The sequence below is a fragment of the Loa loa genome (genome assembly GCF_000183805.2).
Source record: "Loa loa unplaced genomic scaffold supercont3.2, whole genome shotgun sequence".
Taxonomy (NCBI): Eukaryota; Metazoa; Nematoda; class Chromadorea; order Rhabditida; family Onchocercidae; genus Loa; species Loa loa.
In genome coordinates this window covers 938,196-948,262 of record NW_018108182.1, presented here as the reverse complement: position 1 = coordinate 948,262, position 10,067 = coordinate 938,196, and the positions used below count along the sequence as shown (strand labels likewise).

At 25.8% G+C, this 10,067-nt stretch overlaps 2 protein-coding genes across 2 annotated transcripts in view; one reads left to right on the top strand and one right to left on the bottom strand.

The window, feature by feature from the left end:
- Positions 1 to 1,859: 1,859 nt before the first annotated feature.
- On the bottom strand, positions 1,860 to 2,018 carry LOAG_09615 (hypothetical protein; the record flags this gene model as incomplete). The annotated part of the gene is made up of 1 exon (XM_003145142.2): positions 1,860 to 2,018. The coding sequence occupies one exon, from the start codon at positions 2,016 to 2,018 to the stop codon at positions 1,860 to 1,862; it is 159 nt and encodes a 52-aa protein (XP_003145190.2).
- Positions 2,019 to 8,570: 6,552 nt separating this feature from the next.
- LOAG_16410 (hypothetical protein) overlaps positions 8,571 to 10,067 on the top strand; it is a 3,190-nt gene continuing 1,693 nt past the window's right edge. Inside the window, exons 1-4 of the mRNA XM_020449062.1 lie at positions 8,571 to 8,849; positions 9,142 to 9,206; positions 9,397 to 9,497; positions 9,705 to 9,845. Coding sequence (XP_020307520.1) covers positions 8,739 to 8,849; positions 9,142 to 9,206; positions 9,397 to 9,497; positions 9,705 to 9,845 — 418 coding nt within the window. The 5' untranslated portion in view covers positions 8,571 to 8,738. The remainder of the gene's footprint in view (positions 8,850 to 9,141; positions 9,207 to 9,396; positions 9,498 to 9,704; positions 9,846 to 10,067) is intronic.

Sequence of the window (10,067 nt, the reverse complement as noted above, 5' to 3'; positions counted from 1 at the left end):
AAAAAAAAGTCATGATTCCTCTTTTTTTCTTTGAATTTTTTCTCATTTCCCTTGAATATAGTAGTTTTGCATTCACAATTTCCATGTTTTTTTCTTTGTTTTTTTTTTGAAAAGTTTTTTGAAGCTAAAATAAAAATTTCTTTTAATGATTGATGAAATGCAAAATGTCAAAATAAAAGAAAAGATAACGGTAGCAGAGAGTTTGTTGTGATAGTATATAATGAAGATTGTAAAAAGCAATAAATAAAATAAACGACAAACTTTTTATTCCATGCGACATCTCTCAAATTTTGAAGAGGCGATGATGAATGAATGGTTGATCTTCTAATTTCAAAAAAAAAAAAAAAACAGCTATCAAAAAGTTCAAGTATTTTAGAATTTAACACACTTAATGGTACGATATTTCCCACTCGTCACAACTCAAACTGCCAAAACAGAAAGGCGATAAAATGAAAAAGGCGGAGATATGTGAAATAAAGTTGAATAAATTTCAATTTATCTTTGTGACAGATGGAAAAAGCAAAGGAAAATCCAATAAAAATTAATGCAAATTTAAACTTTATAGCTACCAATTTTGATCTATTGCTTACTGCTTTGCTTTTGATTTTAACTGTTACAGATTAATTATATGCTAAAATTTAAGTTTCATGTAAATTTTTATTAAGCTTGAAAATTTTTTCCGCTAATACTCTTTAACAATTTGATAATTTTCAAATGTAATTTGCACGAATTGTGTAAACTAACGCTAAAACTTCATACTTTCAATATTTCTTTTATTCCACATAAAATTCTAGCTTTTTAAAATAAGTTAAACTTATAAGACTTTATAATTTTATATTTTTTCTTTTTTTCTTTTATAAAATTTTATAAGTTTATAATTTTGTTGACAATTTCCAGTAGAACATTCACTGAGTATAATTAATATTATTATAGTTTAAAATTTCTTTTAACTGCTATCTTTTTTAGGTTAAAAAAATTGTCAAAAGCTATATTTGTTGCTTTTTTTTTCCTTACATTTTCTCAAAAAGTAATTTGCAATTTAAGTTTGTAAGCAATTTATTCAATTCTCGAAGTACCTTAGCTGCAAAGTTTTTTTTTTCTTAAAAAAATTGCATGTTTTGCTTTTGATGAATGGTAAATATTGCATTGTTTCATTTCATCACTTTTCATTTTTTCTTATAAAAGGAAAAAAGAAAGAAAGAAAGAAAGAAAGAAAGAAAGAAAGAAGAGTGGATTATTTAAAGATTTTCTTTTGTTTCATATTTCGCATTATTTGCATAAAATTAGAATTAAAAAATAGTAAAATTTAGTTGTAAACAGTAAAATATAATATGGAAAAAAGCGCCTTCAATAAATCAAACAAAAACAAATTGCGCAAAAAAGGCATTGCATGTTAAAATCAATGATAAACAAGGAGTAAAATTTCATATTTTTAGCAAACGGAAAAAAAAAGAAAACCATATCCAATTTTTAAAAATCATCATTTTACCCATTTTTATTTCTGTTTACTTCTTTGATAGTCATATTAGAAAGTGTTAAAAAAATCTGAAATGCAATCTAATTTCATTCAGAAATAAGCTAATTTATTGGATTTATCTGTCCTATGGCTCTTTTTAAATATTTAAATTTTGTATAAATTTTTGCAAGATTATAAGATATTACGAATCCGATATTGCAAATATGACAATTATGATGACACTTGTTCTGAGAGAGAAAGAGATGTAAAAAAAAAAAATTTTTGAATGAATCATCGAGCATCTTTCGATGATTGTTTCATTTTTATTAAAATGATTCATTCTTACTCTTCTCCAAAAACTTGTCCACATTTTTTTTTTCTTTTTGTATCAATGCAAAGATATCTATACAAACTGACCATTTAATAGTGGAAGATTGGGAGTATGAAGGAGAAGGCTTGGGGTATACAAGACGTTTAACAGCATCAGGACATTGCCAGAAGTTGGACTTAACAAAGATGTTGGATTCATCGTTTCTGATGATATCACATTTGGTATCGACATGTCGCCGCCAATCGAACTGCAATTATCATTATGATTATTATGCATATAATTAACAAATATCAAAAATTGATTGGAAAAAATTTAAATTTTTTCAAATTATCAGCATTTTTTGATGAGTTTTTAAATATCACATTTAAAGATTCATGTAAATTAATTTCAAATTTAAATAAATCTTTAAAGAATTTATTGAAATGATTAAATCTGAAAAAAAACAAAGGATACTGTATGTGATCAATTCCTAAGAAAAAAATCAGTAATACTTGTGATGAAGACAATCCATAAATAAATCAAGATACTGTTTTCAACAAAATTTTGAACGATCAATGAATGGATGAATGAATAAGCCCAGTGACCATTATTGGTAGAAAGCAAATTTGATAAATGGACATATAGTCAGTCAATTCTGAAGTGGACCAATTTGTAAGTGTTATGCAAATATGGTAAGCAAGTGACATTTGTTGAAATGTTAAAAGCATAAAATCAGTTGGGCAATTAATGAAGTATTCATGTGCTTCCTTTGTCCCATATTCTGTGATCGATATTTTTTGGAGCCATCGGTTTGTCACATCATTCCTTTACTTCCTTCCTTCTTTTTCTCTTTCCATAGATTCTCATGAAATTATACTCTTTTCCGATACTTTTATACTTTCATAATTTAACTTTGTACTAATTCAATAATAAAGCATTTGTTGTACAGTATACACTATCAGCATTCTATGCATTTTTTTTTGGAAGGATAATTATTTTCTAATTAAAATAATTTTTTGAAAGAAGTAAAAAATTTGAATTCGTTTGCTTTGAAATATGCTAATTAAATATATTGTTGTCATTTTAATGTCACATTGCTTGATATGATGTAATTTGATATGAAATTTTTGTTGAAATGAAATTGTTTAACAATGTATGCAATGACCAGTCTGATAATTGTTTAAAAAAAAAGACATAAAATTAAAATTTTCATTTTAATTTTTAATGAAAAAATTGGGAGACAAAAGAATTGTAATTACTGAATTAGCTTCTTAATAACCTTGCAAAAAAAAAAAACTTGTGAATTGGAAAAAAAAAGTTGTGTAAACTGAATGAATTTGAGAATTCAGTAAATATACTGAAAGCAGATATACATTGATCAGGAACGGTCTACAAGTAAGATTTGTGATCGTTTGTAAAAGTTTCAACAATTATAATCACTACATTTCTGTAATCAAATCTCTTCATTTCCTTTTAAATTAATTTCCAACAAATAAAATTCAACAAATTTTAAATTTGCTAAAATTATATAATTGTAAAAATAAAAAATTGGGCGACAATTGCATAATTCATTTATTTATTAAAATATTTCATTACTGATATATTCCAATGAAAAGTCAATTTGATATCCAATTTTCGTGAATAAATTTTGCACAAAAAATAATTTTATATAGTAGAAAAAAAAAAAAAAAAGAAATGGAACTGGATAGGAAGATGGATAGCACAAATAAATTAATTTACCAATTTTAAGATAGCCTAGCTAAGGTCCAAACTAAAAGATTATTTGATAAACACCTTTGTCAAAGCATTCCTTTTTTGCATTGTGAAAAATTACTGTCAATTTGTTGTGTAAATTTCATTTGTATTAAATATTGTTTTGCTATAATATTTATGGTTAAATGATTTATCGATGAAAATGTTAGCAAATAAATTTAATTTTTTTGAATTTCTTTAAAACAATCAATTACATATCAATTGCTATTTCTAAAAAAAAAAACCATTTCATATAAATTTTATCAATTTAAATGCACAATTTTTGTAATATTTTAATTAAATAAATGATAAAATTTAAAATATAATTGAACATTTTTCATTACGTCATATACAAACAGTTTAAAGAACAAAATGTTTTGAGTGTTTATCACTCACCAATGCATAGGCATTTTTCCCAAAGGGAGAATGAAGTTATGAGAATGCTATAGTTGAACGAATCAACAAATAACTTCTAACACTTTACAAAACAAACAAATAAAATGTTATGAGATCATGCGTGTATGATCACACGTACGATTATTTCATACGTAACGTAAATTCTTATCACATTGTAATCTGTTCTTTTTTTTTTTTTTGCAGTAATAATAATTATTCTGATTAATGATTAATTTAAATTAATTATATTAGCCATACAAATTTAGTTTTTCAAAAATGAAAGAAGTTTGCAAGGAAAAGGTTTAAGTGAAGAAAGCCTAAGCCTCCTAGGTTTAGGCTTAGTGAAAAAGGCATTGTTGTTGACAGACAAATTAACAGGACAGAAAAATAGCAAACATTGAATTCTTTAAAAGATGGATTTGAAATGAAGCATAATTTTTAAAGCACAATATCTATGAAAGGAGCAAAAAATAGTGTCTGTGGTGTTTATTTTATGTATGTCATTGTATGTGTGTGTATGTGTGCATGTGTGTGTGTGTGTGTGTGTGTGTGTATGTGTATGTTGATTCAACTAGAAGCTACAACTTAATACTTGCACGAGGCTTTCTGCTTTTGCTAAGTTACAAATTCATAAATCGTTGTGAATTCTCTTGGGATAATGTTAGCTTCCCATATAACTTATTATAACAACAGCAAATAGTCAGCCATTTACTACAATTGCTTGCTTATTTACTACAATTGTTTACTTATATGAAATATTTTAATTTCAAATTGAAATTCATGTTGGAATTGAAATTAGCAATCTCTTTGCTAATAGCAAGTTAAACATTAATGACAAAAAAACAATTTTCATTTGCATATCAAATTGAAATATTAAATTTATTTTCAACTGGTAACTTTTTTTTGCTAAATATTTATTTGAAGCACAAATAAAAACAGTGAAATTTTTGATGAATGATATTTTTTGCACTATGCGGTAATATCTTTGTCATAATTTCAACAAAAAAATAAAATGATGAACTATAAAGAAATGTATAATAGTAGAAATTATCATTACAACATTTTCTGATAAGGATGAAAATATAGCAAGCTTATTGGCAAGTTGCAGAAGATATAAATGAAAAATTTTCGATTCCAAAAAGATCTTTTATTTGGTTTTGTTGAAGTGTCCTACTTATAGTTTGCTTCTTTCTTTTTCCTTTTTCTTTTTTTTTTCTGTAGAATACATCGCAAAACTTGATCATTTCAATTTTTTTCCAATTTCAATAAATTTTTGAAAAGTTTGGAAAAAGTTCAACTTTAGATTACATGCATATATATGTTGAGATAAGAGAAAAATTAAATATTCATTAATTTTACATCTGTTATTAATATCATATGTCCATTCCAGTTTCTAACTTTAAAGTTTAATATTTTAGAAGTTTTAAAATTTTCAAGTAGGAAATTTTTGGATCTTTAAAAAGTTAATTTTTCAAGAAATCACAGAATCAAGCAATTTGCTGTTTGGATGCATAATTACGTACTTGCCATGTCATATGTCATCACTTTATGGTAGTAAAATTTTATGAATATTCAAGCTCCAACTTCATCTAGACGGAATAAAAGTACTAGATATTTAAAAGAGATAATTACTGGCGATGTCAGTAATCAAGCAAAAGGATGAGAAAAACTGACTTATAAATTCAAATTTTTTGAATGAAAACTTTTTCGAATAGATTGCAATCATTGTTCCGCTTCATTTATGGCTAGGCTTGTATGCTTGTGATGACAAATCAGTGGTGGAATAGAGCATGACGAAAGTTGACAATAATGAAGAAAAGATTTCGTATGTATCTGATTTTGACATTAAATGGGATGATTAGTTTGATTGTTTCCGGAAACAAATCTGTTTATTTTAGAATAAGTTGGAATTTCTTGCAAGATAAATTACAAAAGAATGCTTAATTTCATTTTCAATCTATTTGTGTTTTTGCATATGTTTGAATTTTTTTTCATCTCTGAAAAGAAAAAAAAATTTCTAAAGTGAACAATCAAAGTTTTTATTGAATTTGAAATGGCAAGTTTCCTTGGAATATCCCAAAGAAAATTTGTATTTCATTAACTTTGTTTGAACAGAAAAAAAAAGAAAGGAAAGAAAGTATTGAATTAGTCCATTGAATTTATGAATAGCTAATAGGAATGGTTTATTTTTTTTTTCTTAATCTTATCAAACTTATTGCTAGAACAATTTTAGGGCCTATAAAAGAGAAGACGAAAAGACTACAAATAATAAGAGAAAAGTAATGAAATGGCTAATATACATCGATATATTGAAATAACTGAAAGAGAAGAAAAGTAAGTTCAAAAATAATCAATTTAATATCAACTTTATAGCTTACAAGGTCAATCATTTAATTTTTCAAAATGTTAAAAGAATATGTTAATACTATTTATAAATACCATTCATATCAACTGAGACGAGTTAATTAAAAAAAAAAAAAGAAAAAAGGGGTAAAAAATTACCACAATTATTTTATTGAATTCTTTTTGAAAACAATATCACATAAAATCTAAGCTTTAAAATTAGTTAAAATTTTATTATTTTTTGAAAAATGATTTTTAAATTTTAGAATTAAAAAGATCGAGTTAGTATTGTAATTGAAACATGAAAGATCAGAAGGAATGCAGAGAAATGAATTACTTTTTTTGATTCAAAAGACATTTTTTAATTTAAAAAGTTGACATACATTCTTATGTTAATTGTTCGGTAAATTATTGTGACAAAAATTTCCATTAATGTAATAAAATCAATTGATAAGGGACTTTCTTTTTTTTTCGTGAAAATTTGCAATATCTTAAGAAGCAGCATTTCAGAGACAATTTTCAACAATATAATTGTCAGTTGTCATTCGAAAATTTCAATTGTTCTCTCTGATACTTGGCCATTCTTTTATCAAACACTGATAAATTTTATTAGACAAATGAATTTTACACATTCTCTGATTATAGCATCAATATTATTTGTTACAATTCTTTACATGTATGTTTTTTGTACGTGTTTGTATGTTAAAATTCTGTGAAAAATTTTTGCTAAATTTCAGAAATAGCCAGGAAAAAAATTAGCCAAAAAATACTTTAAATAGTCTTATTTTTTGGATTCAAGACAGGATAGATAGTATTGCTTTTTATTTAATTTGAAATGAGATAAAGAATGTTGAAATATTTTGTCATAAATATCATGTCAGGTATCTATTAGATTTTAATAAATTTTAATTTCAGTTCATTCATGTTGAATCATTTTTGCAAAATTTTAATTCTGTTATATTTAACATACGCTTTTTGCTATTTTAAAATTCCTTTTATCTTCAATTTGAGAAATGAAATCATTCCTTATTGTCATCTTACATTGCAACATTTCTTAATTATGATAAATTATTATAGTAGGCAATCATTTCATATTCTTAAAACTTTTCATCCGATTTTAATTTTTCATCTTTCTTACTCTTTCAAATTCTCAATTCCTTTTGCTAATATTTTCTCCTCAAACGGGCATTATCCTTTGAACTTCAGATTTATCATTGTAATAAAAAGCAATGAGATGTAGCATTTGCTACAGATTACTTATCATTAATCATATCTCTACGATAATTCCTTCCATCCGTTATTTTTGCTTTTCCCACAAGTTTATTCCACATGTCCTATACATTGGTATCTTCAAGTGTTACAGCTAAATTTGTTGAAGCTAATCTTAGTAAGCTTAAGCTTACTCATTACTTGTTGTAGTAATTGTAATCCCAATCGAATATCACTGGTAATTTAGCAATCTTAAGAAGTTTTCTTGGGAGTATTCTTCAATGCTAAACACTGAAATATGTCAATCGATTTTACTTTCTCACAATTCAATCTGTAAAGAAATATGGAATTGATGTTGGATTTCTATAATTTAGTTTTTCGAATCGATGAAATTTAGATCTAATTAAATTTAAATCTCTCATTATGTCCATTTATATTTTGAGCAAAATTTCAAGAGTAACAAATATTTTAATCTGTAAGCTAGAATATATTTCTGTCCACTCTAATCCTTAATCGATCACTTTTTCAAAATGAACAATAATAACAACAGCAGCTAGATGTTGTCAACAAACGGTAAGTGAAACTCTACCTGCAATTTTGTCCTTGACAACCATTTGCGGAGCAGCAAGAAATGAAGAAAAGGTGGGTTAACAATCGATTTTCATTGTATACACAAACGTTTGAAAAATTTTTTCCAACGATTTAATTCATGTCTGTCTCATGCATAACAATAACTGAGAGTGGAGTATATGGACGAATGCGCCGCGCAGAAACCTGTTTAATAAGAGGACGACGACGACTCTTCAATTTACATCCATGTGCTATCACTTGAGAATTTCAACGTTTTTAATCGCTATTTTTGCAAAAGATCATCGATTTATTCCTTACAATGGCTTTATTCCCATCCTTCTTTTATAAATAATTAAATACTTGCTTTTATTGTACTTGACAGTTAACCCTACCGGTATCTATCCGGAAAGTCCTTTTAGATATGGCTTAATAGAGATCTTTTTTTCCTTCCAATTCTGATCTTGTTTATTTGAAGAAAAATGAAGGAACCTTAAATAACATTTGATATCATTTTCAAATTTCACCAATCAACATTTTCAGGTTATTACGAAAATATTTGATATATATTAGGTACTGATAGTGAAATTGCATTTTTCACAGATGTCAAAATTGAGACCTCCTAGTATTACTGTTTGTAGCTACAGTATCTATAAAATATTCTAAAGACTAATTACTATTTCTCTACCACTGATCCTATAAATTATGACCCTTTCAATGGTATCTGCACGAGGAGTACTACAAATTCCCTCATTTATCATTGCCTTAATTGGGACGATCATCAATTTTGTAGCACTAGCAACACCAGCATGGCAGGTGAACCATTTTGTTTTGTGACAGTTGAAGGATTATTTTAAAATATTTCCCCCTAAAATTTCATTTTCAAAAAATAATGAAATGTAAAAGTTTTTAAAAATATCCAATTTAAATATATTGTTGTATACTTATCAAGATTGTAATATTCATAAAGCTAATGTGAAATGAAACAGTAAGCTAATATTATTAAACTTTTCTTCTTGTTTCTAAATGGATGGATTAATGTTAATGAATAGAGTAATGACAAAAGTTATCTTCAAAGGAATTTATATTAGTTAATTCTATCACTTAGGTAGTTTATGTTCGAGAATTACAACAATGGATACAAAGTGGATTATGGATGAATTGTCAAACGAGGTAAATTATTGATTATTTCTTTTTAAATTCTATTTAGAATTTAGGATTGTTAAATATAATGTAATTATTATTTCAAAAAAAGAGTGAGATTTAATAATATATCAAAAATTTGGACGTTATCATATCATATCATATCATGTTCTAATCCTTAGATATCCTAAGTCTCTTTTTAATTTATCCCATTTCGCAGACCATCTGGAATGCTCTCTTGCACTTATACATTCACCAAGACTGATGTTGATTTTTACACAAATCCACAAGTGGTCAGTATTCGGACACCTGCATTCTATGGTTAGTTCGTAATTTTAATTCTTATATTCTATAGTTATATTCATATGCCTTCCTATCATCATATTTATTAATTTATCCGATTACTTCTTCTTCTTCTTCTGCAAATGCTTGTAAAAATTTGTTAAATAATTTTAATTAATTAATTAATTAATTATTCATTCATTCATTCGTTCATTTTTTTGCAGTTTAATGATAAGAAAATTTCAGATTGGCAACATACTTTATTGTACATACTATTATTTGGCCAATTTTTGGCTGTTTTTGCAATGATTTGCTTTTGTTATTCACAGTCAACAGATGTTAACAGAAATGCTCAATTTTTATTTACAATTTCAATTGGCCTTTCTGGTTTGTATTATTTATTTATTTACCTTTTCCTTGTTTACTTATTTGGTTTGTATTGATTTATACGATTTATTGATCATTATTGATTTATACGATTTATTGATCATTATTGATTTATACGATTTATTGATCATTATTGATTTTATACGATTTATTAATCACCATTGATTTTATACGATTTGTTGATCATTATTGATTTTATTACGATTTGTTGATCATTATTGA